The 12,264-nt window shown below is 38.3% G+C and overlaps 1 protein-coding gene and 2 non-coding genes across 6 annotated transcripts in view; 2 read left to right on the top strand and 1 right to left on the bottom strand.

Annotated features, from left to right (window-relative positions):
• The window catches only part of BRMS1L (BRMS1 like transcriptional repressor), an 85,849-nt gene that overhangs the window by 65,640 nt on the left and 7,945 nt on the right, over positions 1–12,264 (bottom strand). For all 4 annotated transcript variants that reach the window (XM_066277764.1, XM_066277763.1, XM_066277762.1 and 1 more), the window contains exons 3-4: positions 10,755–10,882; positions 8,484–8,563 (exon numbers count right to left, since the gene is read on the bottom strand). In XM_066277764.1, the coding sequence (XP_066133861.1) occupies positions 8,484–8,563; positions 10,755–10,882 (208 nt within the window). The remainder of the gene's footprint in view (positions 1–8,483; positions 8,564–10,754; positions 10,883–12,264) is intronic.
• On the top strand, positions 4,033–4,108 carry TRNAT-GGU (transfer RNA threonine (anticodon GGU)). The gene has a single exon. It is a non-coding gene; the product is annotated as a tRNA-Thr (tRNA).
• Positions 5,074–5,149, top strand: TRNAT-GGU (transfer RNA threonine (anticodon GGU)). The gene has a single exon. It is a non-coding gene; the product is annotated as a tRNA-Thr (tRNA).

Genomic DNA, 12,264 nt, shown 5'->3' with positions numbered 1-12,264 from the left:
TATCTCTCTCTTTCCCTTCCTCTCTCCCTAAAATCAATAAATTAAAAAAGAGAGAGATAAACTGTCATTTGCTACTATATGGACAAACATTGAAGGTACTATACTAAGTGAAAGAAACTAGTTGCAAAAGGACAAATATTGCATTATAGTTAAATGAGGTATATAAACAAATCAAATGCATAAGCAGTGAAAAGAATGGTGGTTGCCAGGGGCTATGGGGAAGGGGAAATGGGGAGTTCCTATTCATCAGGTATAAAATTTCAGTTATATGTAGTGATTAAGTTGCAGAGATTGGTGGTACAACAGTGTGCCTATAGTTAATACTGAATTTCACACTTAAAATGTGTGAAGAGGGTAGATCTCATGTTAAGTGTTCTTACAACAACTAAAAAAAATAGATAAAAGAAATTCCTTGGGAGGTAAGTTTCAGCTGGGAGCATAGAATCGTCCTGAGCAGTCATTTAGTCTTGATAGTATACTATCTCTCTCCATATATATATAATATTTTTTTTAAATTTTATTTATTGATTTTAGAGAGAGGACAAAGAGAGAGAAAGGTGGGGGGAAGAGCGGGAAGCATCAGCATACAGTTGCTTCTTGTATGTACCTTGACTGGGCAAGCTTGGGGATTTGATCCAGCGACCTCAGCATTCCAGTCGACACTTTATCCACTGCGCCACCACAGGTCAGTCTGTACCATCTTTTTTGACCAAAGGAACCCAAGACAGTAGACGTGCATTGTGGAAAAATCTCATCATAAGTACCTTTGGCCTCCAAATCTCACATGGTGAATGCCTACTGTTTTGAAAAGAATAATGTATGGATTTTCTTATGAAATTAAAAAGAAAAAACTAGTAATAAAAATACAAAGAGGTATTAACAAATCTACCTCACAGAGAGAAATTCTGATATTCGTCCCTCAGTAATTGAAAGATGAAGCAAAAAAAAAAATAAAATAAGGAAACTGAGTTTATATTTACATAAGTAAATAAATCTAAAGCATTATGAGGAATGAGAAATCTGTATAGTTTCAAAGGACTTCTCTCCTATATACTTTTTTTTCAAGGTGCTTGTTTAAATTCTTAATTGATTTTAGAGACAGAGAGGAAGGGGGAGAGAGGGAGAGAGAGATACCAATTTGTTGTTCCAGCTATTTTATGCACTCATTGGTTGATTCTTGTATATGCCATGACCAGAGATCAAACCTGCAACCTTAGCGTATTGAGGTGATGTTTTAACCAATTGAGCTACCTGGTCAGGGCTCGTTTATATACTTATTAATCACAATGAGAAAAATGAGAAAAATGAGAAACCTGGAAGGCACCACTTAATTCAAGTGGTCAATATATATATCACCAATAATGTTATATCAAAACTATGTGCTGCATGAAAGAATTCAATGAGAAGACATGGTATCACTGCTGTGATATTCCTACCAAAGGTGCAAAATCTCACTCTAGTCATGAATAACAGACCAATTCAAAATTGAGTTGCATTCTACAAAATAACTAGACTAGCCTGAATGGTCAGTGGTGGTGCAGTGGATAGAGTGTTGAGCTGGGACGCTCAAGTCTCTGGTTTGAAACCCCAAGGTTGGCCCTAGCTAGTTGGCTCAGTGGTTGAGCATCAGCTCAGCATGTGGATATCCCAGGAATCTTACAGTCAGGGCACACTGGAGAAGTGACCATCTGCTTCTCCACCCCTTCCCCTTCTCTTATCTCTCTCTTCCCCTTCTGAAGCCATGGCTCAGTTGGTTCAAGCGGGTTGGCCTCAGGTGCTGAGCATTGGCTCCGTGTCCTCTACCTCAGGCACTAAAAAAAATGGCTCTGTTGCTGAGCTATGAAGCAACAGGCCCAGATTGGCAGAGCATCACCCCCTAGTGGGCTTTCCGGGTGGATCCTGGTCAGGGAGCATGCGGGAGTCTGTCTGACTGACTCCCTTCCTCTCACTAAAATAAATAAATAAATAAACAAATAAAATAAATAGAAATAGAAATCCCAAGGTTGCTGGCTGGAGTGTGGGATCATCAACATAATCCCAAGGTCGCTAGCTTGAATAAGAAGGGGTCACTGGCTTGGCTTGAGCCCCCCAGTCAAGGTGCGTATGAGAAGCAATCAGTGGACAACTAAAGTGAAGCAACTACACGTTGATGCTTCTCATCTCTTTCCCTTCTTGTCTCTCTGTCTCTTTCAAATATATATATAAAAAATAGCCTATAATTTTCAAAAATGGAAGATCGTGAAAGTCAAAGAAAGACTGAGGTATTGTTCCACAATGAAGGAGACTAAACAGACATACTAACTAAATGTAATGACAAAGACATGTGACTCTGAACTGGACCTCTTTGCTATGAATGGTGCTACTGGGACAACTAACACTTAAATGGAGCCTGACAGTTAGATAATAGTAATACATCAATGTGCATGTTCTAATTTTGATCATTATAGTGTGGTTATATAAGAGAATGCCTCTCATTTGTCTAAAGTATACATTACAGTATTCAGAGGTGATAGAGCATCATGTTGTGAGCTCATTTCCATGTTCACCAAAGAAGTTCTTCTGCACTTTCTTACAACTTTTCTACAAGTATGAGACTGTTAAAAAATGTATCACAAAGCCTGACCAGTGGTGCCACAGTGGATAGAGTGGCAACCTGAGATGCTGATGTTCCAGGTTCAAAACCCCAAGGTCGCTGGCTTGAGTGCAGGCTTGCCAGCTTGAGCACGGGATCTTCGACATAATCCCATGGTCAGTGGCTGGAGCCCAGAGGTCACTGGCTTGAAGTCCAAGGTTGTTGGCTTGAGCAAGGGATTGGCTCAGCCCCTGATAAAGGCACATATGAGAAGCAATCAATGAATAACTAAAGTGATAAAACTAAGAATTGCTGCTTCTCATCTCTCCTCTCTTTCTCTCTCTTGCCAAAAAAAAAAAAAAATTATATACATCATAAAGACAATGTATATTAAGCACTCATGAAATAAATGACTCAATCTTAAGTGTACACCTCTTTGTAAAAAATTTTTTTCTTTTCCAAGTGAGAAGAGGGGATTAGACAGACAGATTCCTGCATGTGCCCTGACCAGTCTCCACCCGGCAAACCCCCATCTTGGGCCAAAGCCCTGCCCATCTGGAGCCATGCTCGCAACCAAGCTACTTTTAGTGCCTGAAGCAAAGGCTCCATGAAGTCATCCTTAGCGCCCAGGGTTAATGTGCTTGAACCAATTGAGCCATGTCTGCAGAAGGGAAAGAGAGAGAGAGAGAGAGAGAGAGAGAGAGAGAGAGAGAGAGAGAGAAGGGGGTGGGGGAGGGATGGAGAAGCAGATGGTCACTTCTCCTGTGTGCCCTGACCAGGAATTGAACCCAGGATTTCCACACGTGGGGCCAAAGCTCTACTATTGAGGGCCAACTGGTCAAGGCAATATATATTTCTTTGGAAAAGAAAAATATGGAAAATTCCTAACTAATTTTATAAATATTGAAATCAAATTAAAGGCAATATGAGAATTAAAAATTAAATTTTGGCCTGACCTGTGGTGGCACAGTAAATAAAGCGTCAACCTGGAACACTGAGGTTACCGGGTCAAAACCCTGGGTGTGCCTGGTCAAGGCACATATAGGAAGCAATGATGAGTTGATGCTTCCTGTTTCTTCCTTCACCTCCCCAGGCCCCCCCTCTCTAAAAACTAATAAATAAAATAAAAAAGATAAAAATAATCTCTCACTAATAAACATAGAAATAAAGCTTCTAAACAAAACATTAGCAAATAAATCTGGTAATGCACAAGAAAAATAATTCTAGGAATTAAAAGATGGTTAACATTAGAAAATCCATTAATAATGTCAACCACCAAGTTAATATATTAATGTGAAAAAAATGACTAATTCGGTAGATGCAGACAAGGCATTTTATAAAATCTAACAATTATTAATGGTAAAAACTCTAAGAAAACAAGAAATTAAATTTCCTTAAATTGATAAAGAGTATTTACCAAAATTCAAAAGTAAATATACTTATTGAAAAACTGTTACCCTGCCCTGGCTGGTTGGCTCAGTGGTAGAGCGTCGGCCTGGTATGCGGAAGTCCCGGGTTCGATTCCCGGCCAGGGCACATAGGAGAGGCTCCATTGGAGCAAAGATGGCCCGGGCGCTGGGGATGGCTCCTTGGCCTCTGCCCCAGGTGCTAGAGTGGCTATGGTCGCAAAAGAGCGATGCCCCGGAGGGTCAGAGCATCGCCCCCTGGTGGGCAGAGCGTCGCCCCCTGGTGGGCGTGCTGGGTGGATCCTGGTCGGGCGCATGCGGGAGTCTGTCTGACTGTCTCTCCTTGTTTCCAGCTTCAGAAAAATACAACAACAACAACAACAAAAAACAAACAAACAAACAAAAAAAAACTGTTACCCTGACTAGCGGTGGCACAGTGGATAAAGCATCAGCCCAGAATGCTGACGTTACCAGTTTGAAACCCTGAGATAGCTGGCTTGGGTGCCTGTTCACCACCTTGAGCACCTTAAGTTGATGAACTTAAGCACGGTATTCCTGGCTTGAGCAGGAGATTGTACACATGATCTTAAAAGGTAACCATCTTGAGCCCAAATGTCAGTGGTGTGAAAAGCCCAAGGTCACTGGCTTGAGCCCAAAAGGGTGCAGGCTTGAATAAGGGGATACAGGCTCAACTTGAGTCTGAGGTCATATACCCGATCAAGGCACATACAAGAAGCAATCAATGCACAACTAAAGTAAAAGCAACTATTAGTTGATGCTTCTCATTTCTCTCCCTCCCTTTCTCTCTTTTTCTCCTTCTCTCTTTCTCCCATTCCTGTCTCTTTCTCAAATATATAAATAAATAAAACATGTTAGAAGTATTCCCTTAAAATCAAAAACAGAACGATGATCTGCTTTCACTGCCTCTATTACATGCTGTACGAAATGTCCTATCAGTGCCAATAAAACAAGTAGAACAAAGAAGAGAAAGATCAGATTGGAAGAAACAAACTGGCGTTATTCACAGTTGATACAATCTACGTGGAAAATCTAAGAATCTGTAATAAAATTATTAGAATTAAGAATTACGAAGAGGCCCTGGCCGGTTGGCTCAGTGGTAGAGCGTCGGCCTGGTATGCGGAAGTCCCGGGTTCGATTCCCGGCCAGGGCACATAGGAGAGGCACCAATCTGCTTCTCCACCCCTCCCCCTCTCCTTCCTCTCTGTCTCTCTCTTCCCCTCCCGCAGCCAAGGCTCCATTTGACCAAGGGATGGCCCGGGCGCTGGGGATGGCTCCTTGGCCTCTGCCCCAGGCGCTAGAGTGGCTCTGGTCTCAATGGAGTGACGCCCCGGATGGGCAGAGCATCGCCCCCTGGTGGGCGTGCTGGGTGGATCCCAGTTGGGCGCATGCGGGAGTCTGTCTGACTACCTCCCCGTTTCCAGCTTCAGAAAAATACAAAAAAAAAAAAAAAAAAAAAAAAAGAATTAAGAAGAGAGGTAGGCCCCCTGACCAGGTGGCTTGGTGGACCGTGCACTATTCTGGCATGCTAAGGTTGTGGGTTTGACCCCCAGTCAGGGTACATACAAGAGCAACCAATGGGTACACAACTAAATGGAAAAACTAGGTGGAACAATGAGTCAATACTTTTCTCTCTCTCTCCTCCTTCCTCTCTCTCTTTCTAAAATCAATAGGAAAATTTTTTTTAAAAAATAAGAGAAGTAAATAAGGTTAGATATAATATCAATATCCAAATTACTTGTCTATACAGTAACAGAAAATAAAAAGTAATTTTTAAAATAATTTTAATGGGGCCCTGGCCGGTTGGCTCAGTGGTAGAGCATCGCCTGGTGTGCAGGAGTCCTGGGTTCGATTCCCGGCCAGGGCACACAGGAGAAGTGCCCATCTGCTTCTCCACCCTTCTCCCTCTCCTTCCTCTCTGTCTCTCTCTTCCCCTCCCGCAGCCAAGACTCCATTGGAGCAAAGTTGGCCCGGGTGCTGAGAATGGCTCCATGGCCTCTGCCTCAGGTGCTAGAATGGCTCTGGTTGCAACAGAGCAATGCCCCAGATGGGCAGAGCATCACCCCCTGGTGGGCTTGCCGGGTGGATCCCGGTCGGGCGCATGCGGGAGTCTGTCTGACTGCCTCCCCGTTTCCAGCTTCGGAAAAATACAAAAAAAAAAAATTATAATTTTAATGGGGTGACATTAATCAATCAGGGTACATAGGTTCAGAAATATGTTTCTAAATAAAAAAATTTTAACAATAATAATTGTGAGAAGAAAAATAATTAGGTAAACTTTGCAGGTTATTGAGTTATCAAGACTTACTAGACTGGAAGCTATAAAAAGGATATTGTATTACTGGTGCAGAAACAGCCAAACAGATCAATGAAACAAATACTATAAAAAGCTAGAAAACAGCCATCACACATACGGATCTTTAATCTTAAAAAAGTTACACTTGCTGATCAGTGAGGAAGGGATATATGAGTGTTGAAATTACCTATCCATGTGCAAAAAATTAAAATTAGATCCCTACATTATACCACACACAAAAAGTAATTAAAGGTAGCTTATTAATCTAACTGATAAAAAGCAAATTTTCAACTTTTAAAGGAATATACATCTTTTTATCTCAAAGTAGAGAAGATATAAAAAGTAAATATCATAAAGGAAAGATGATAACTTCAGCTACATTAAAATGTAAAACTTTTGTTCATCAAGATATCAAAAAGAGTGAAAAGACACTCCAATGCCAGGATAAAAATATTTGCAAAACATATAACCAGCAGGGTGCTGGTTTCTAGACTATATGAAGAACCTTTCCAGTCAGTAAGGGGAAGACTAATAGCCTGACATAAAAGCAAAAGAAATGAACAGGCATTTTTTAGGAAGGAAAATCCGAGCAGTCAGTAAACATCAAAAAGATGTTTCATAGCCTGACCAAGCAGTGGCGCATCAATCTGAGACGCTGAGAACCCAGGTTCAAAACCCTGACATTGCTAGCTTGAGCGCAGGCTCACCAGCTTGAGCATGGGATCACAGACAGGACGATTCCCATGTTCACCAGCTTGAAGCCCAAGGTCACTGGCTTGAGCCCAAATTCACTGACTTCAACAAAGGGTCACTGGTTCGGTTGGAGCCTTACTCCCCTCCCCCCCTCGCCCGGGTCAAGGCACATAAGAGAAAGCAATCAGTGAACAACTAAGGTGCCACAACACAAGTTGATGCTTCTCATTTCTCTCCCTTCCTATCTGTCTGTCTGTCTCTCTCTCTCTCAAAAAAGAAAAAAGAAAAAAAAAAGGAAAAAGAAAAGATGTTTCATGGATCTGGCCATAGCTCGATTGGTTAGAGAATCATCTCAATACACCAAAGTTGTGGGTTCTACCCCCAGTCAGGGTACATGTCAGGGTACATATGGGAAGTGACCAATGAATGCACAACTAAGTAGAACAAATGAATGCTTCTCTCTCTCTCTCTCTCTTTCTCTAAAATCAATCAATAAAAAAAGTAAAAAGAAAAAGATCTTTCATTTCAGTTGTCATCAGAAAAAGTGAAACAAGAAGCTCCACCATTTTTCATACCTCTCTATTCTATTTTAATAATTTACAAAAATATGGTATGTTAATGAAAGATAAGAATCATTATTGAGTGTGCCCTCTTATTTTCATAGTATACTAAAGATCTTGTCTCCCTGGCTGGGTAGCTTAGTTGGTTGGAGTGTTTCCCAATATGCCAAGGTTGCAGGTTCCAACCCCAGTCAGGGAACATACAAGAATCAACATGTGATTGTGTAAATAAGCGGAAATTGATGTTTCTCTCTCTCCCTTTATCTCCCCCTTCCTCTGTCTCTCTAAAATCAATAATAAAAGAGAGAGAGATAGAGGTACTGTTGGTGGTGCAGTGGATAAAGTATTGGCCTGGAATGCTGAGACAGCCAGTTCAAAACCCCAGTCTTTCACAGTCAAGGCACATACGAGAAGCAACCACCAGGAATTGATGCTTCCTGCTCTTGAAAAATTAGTACAGTTTTTAATTGCTATTCAAAATAAACAATACAAAGAAAAACATGTCTATATTTTGGCACGAATAGAAAATTATGCCAAAATTGTGAAAATAGGTTTAGAGAGTCAGAAATGATAATACAGTCAAACATTCCAACTGTATTATTGGATATGCATACTTGAGTCTTAACCTGAATATTATACTAATTATACTAATACTTTCAATGATGCAAAATGACATAATCATTACAAGTCTTCTTAAGGTAACAGCTACAAAACCTCTAAAAATCATCTCACTTAGTTCTTTCCTATGGTACTTTCTTTGTATCCTAGTTCCAATACAGCTTCCAGTACAACTGTATTTTTTTTTAATTCACATAAATGAGCTAAAATACTATTTAATTTTGTTTTACTTACTTATTCTATTTACTTTTTTAACTTCCGCTCTCAGAAAAGGCTTAAAGAAAGGAAATTAGCTTAAAAGTTAAGCAAAATAACAGTACCTCACAATGCTGACGAGAAGCTTGAATTTCACATTCATATTTGTTCTTTACAGATTCTAAGCAGAGTTCTCTATAGATTCCTGTAACCAAACACAATTATTCTGATTATGTTAGCAACAAGCAGTTTCATTATAACTTTCCTACAGGAATTGTCCAAACTGTATTTTATAAGATGAAGCAAAAAGAAATTGACTGGTGATTCTAACTTTATCTTTAAACTCTAAAAATAAAAAGGCTTAAAGTATATATCAAAGAAGACTAGAAAACTAAGAGTTTAAGAGATAGAAAAAAAACTACATTACAAACTTTAGTTCTTACCCCAGTCTTCTAAAGAATACTACTCTCAAGTGTTTGAAAGAGAATAATCAAAATGAAAATAAAACTCTTTTCCTATGAAAAACAATCTCCGAGGACTCATAATGGAAACAGAGTCAATATGTAACTCAAACAACTGGATACCATAGCCGTCAAAACCACAATTTAAAAACTATTATTTAAAGTCCAAAGCTTCTAAGAAGATTATAAGTATAAATTGATATAATGAAGTCTGTGATGTTTGAGTGCTCCTGACCAGGCTTACCTATAGAATGGATGCTCAAGAGAGTTTAACTTAGAGGTACCAAGGCCACGCCCATGTGCCATCATAAAAATGGCAAAGAGCTCTAGATGTATGTATTAAACTCTATGTCATAGAATTTAATGGACCTAGAAATGTTCTTGTATCATAAAGGCAAGGGACAGGTATCTGGAAACATGCCATTAGCAACACATTCATACACACTACTCTTTCTACGATCAAAAACTAAAGGTCACAGAGTAGAAAACTGAATAAAGACCTAAGTGTTATTTCCTAAATACCCAGAAAGTCTCACTTAGTTCTTTCAGAATGTCAAAGACAATGACAGACATGTTTACTTTTAAGGGTATGTGTGCTAAACCAATATGCAAAGACAACAAGCAAGTTGAATATTGCACATCTTTGCATTTAAAATTAAGTACTCAAGAATAAAATTTGAATTAAGCTGGGCTTAGTAACAAAAAGAAACTATTATCAACATTGCCTCTGGGATAACAAATATATGAGGATCAATTACTATCTGAAAAGAGAAAACAATTTTAAAGAATTCAGTTTTTAGTTTGACTATGAAAAACCAAAGTGGTCTTTATATGGATTCATCCCTTTCTATGAGCACTAGGACATAATTCTGAGGTTGGACCCCAGTTACAAAGAGAAGAGCAAAACTTAATCATATGAATACAGGGGTGGGCAAACGTAGGTTTGAATTCAACCACCTCAGGAGGCAGTGGGGCTAACCCAAGCAGGTCACTGAAATCAGGTTTGTTTACTGATTTTCGAAGACTACAAGAATGTGTAGGCCTGACCTCTGGTGGCATAGAGAATAAAGCATCGACTTGGAATGCTGAGGTCGCTGGTTCGAATCCTTGGGCTTGCCCAGTCAAGGCACATACAGAAAGCAACTACTATAAGTAGATGCTTCCCACTTCTTCCCCCTCTTTGTCTCTCTCCAACCCTCTCCAAAAATGAATAAATAAAATCTTAAAAAAAAAAAAAAGAATGTGTAAATAATGAAGACTGGAAATTTGAGCACTTACAAGATTGTACCTAAGTGCACTGTGCCATTTGTGATCTTCTTTTAAGTTAAAGCTATCATAATGGTTGCAACCGCATGTCTTTTTCCATACAAACAGTGGTAAACCTACTTTTGCCCACCCTTATATTGTTCATTTTCATGTATTCATAGCCTAGCCACAAATGAGTACACAATTGTATCAAAATTAAAAATTTTCATTAAATTATCTAGTTGAAGGCTAATTCCCTGTTCTTTATGTCTTGAACAAATACTTTTTAATATTTGTATAAATTAAAAAAAAATCCTTATCACTCTTACAGGTGAAAACTAAGAGTAGTTAAATTAAACTTTAATTTATAGGAAATTAAACTGTGATAGTAACAATATCTCAATATTTCTTAATGAAACTATCATGGTTTCTAACTGTTTTAGTTGTAAAAGTATCTTCTCAACAACACTGTGAGCAACTTGAGGGCCTTTTTTTTTTTTTTGGTCCCCACAGCAGCAGAGGAGAGCAAGAGGTATTTAATAAATAACTGTGGGATGACTGACAGTGCAACACTGGTCAGTGTAAATATATTTGTAATTCCATTAACAACAATGCTCACTTGACAAAACCTTTTAAATCTATTGAAGAGTTCATACACTACTATATGAAAAAGATGTTTCACTTTCCTACCTGCTACCTTTGTACGAATTTGCATATTTTCTTGTAAAGTTGCCAGTGGTTCCAAATATTCTGGTGCTTTTCCAGCTATGACTTCTTGTAGTTTTGCATCCACCTGACTTAATCGTTCTTTATAAAGTCTTAACAAAGCAAAAATTAAGATATTAATTTAAAAAGCCCAACAAAGGCTAACAATTTACCATTTCTATACATTATGTCTTCCTAATAATCATATTCTAATAACCTACCCAATGCACTGTTGCCACGATCGCAAGTTAAAAACTCAATTATATTATTTGACTATGTACTGAATCACAAAATGAATATTTTTCTATCTTTTTTTAGATATATCACTCTTGACTGGTTAATTCATAACAAAAAGCACAACTGAAATATCTACTTTCTGGCACTCTAGATTTTTGTGTTTGTTTAACTGCATAACAATAAAGTGACTCCAAGAGAAAAGGTCATTTAAGCACTGAGTTTAAAAGAAACAAAGAAATCATTTTGAACAAGTCAGAGACTTGACTAGTTGCCAAAGGAAATAATTCCCTAGCTTCACTCCACCTTTACTGAAAAGGGGTCAGAAGTACAATAGTTAGCCTACTTGATTTTAAAAAAGAACAAAGAGGAAGTAAAGTGATAAAGGTAAAACCAACAGTGCTATAGAAAACAGAACTACAGAACTTGTGACCGGGCATGCCCAGTTCACCTGGGCTGCAACGAAGCCGCGACAAGAACCTGAGCTGTGCCATGGACGGTGGTGAAAACGAGGCAGCAGAACCCTGTGTCTGTGTCTGTATCTGAGTCCAAATACAAACATGCTAATTTACCCACTATTAGACCTATGAGCTTATCAAAGACAGAGTATGTGAGACAACTCAATGTTTATTTTTGGCAATTTTGCAGGATAGAATTCTTTTTAACAGGAAAATGTTTACACTGTTCTTCTTTACGAAAGGCACTTTTAATCCCGGTTTTGTGGCATTTTAAAGATATCCTAAAATTTTCAAAGCAGATTAACAATTTAAAATAATTTGGTAAATTCATTTTCTGCCATGTATTACTTTTATGTCATATTAGGTCATGTAGTAATTTCCAGAAGAAGCCACTGATTAAGCTTGGAGATGTTAGTATAATTAGCAGTTGGCTTTTGAAAAACATGGTACCTGACTTTCATATAAAATTTTGCTTTTTCCTCTTAAAAATATAAAGCAATACAATTGACGATCAACATTGTCTATAATTGATCATTATAATTAGTATAGAGATGCATATAATGATTCTGAAGAAATAAAGCAAGTTTGGGTGTTAATGCAATAAATATTCTTTAAAAAAGGGAAAAAATAATCTGAGTTAACTGCCAAAATGATACATTATCATGTCTGGGTTAAATTTTTCTAAACACAAAATACAATGATAAACAGATGTGTAGTCGAAAGAGTACAACATGACAATCAGACTTTTTGAAATTATAAATAGAGCAGGTCCTCAAACAATAGTTTCATTCAATGTCACTTCA

Source organism: Saccopteryx bilineata, chromosome 4, assembly GCF_036850765.1.
Source record: "Saccopteryx bilineata isolate mSacBil1 chromosome 4, mSacBil1_pri_phased_curated, whole genome shotgun sequence".
Classification (NCBI taxonomy): domain Eukaryota; kingdom Metazoa; phylum Chordata; class Mammalia; order Chiroptera; family Emballonuridae; genus Saccopteryx; species Saccopteryx bilineata.
The sequence above is the reverse complement of the archived record's forward strand: the minus strand, read 5'-3'. Positions and strand labels throughout refer to the sequence as shown.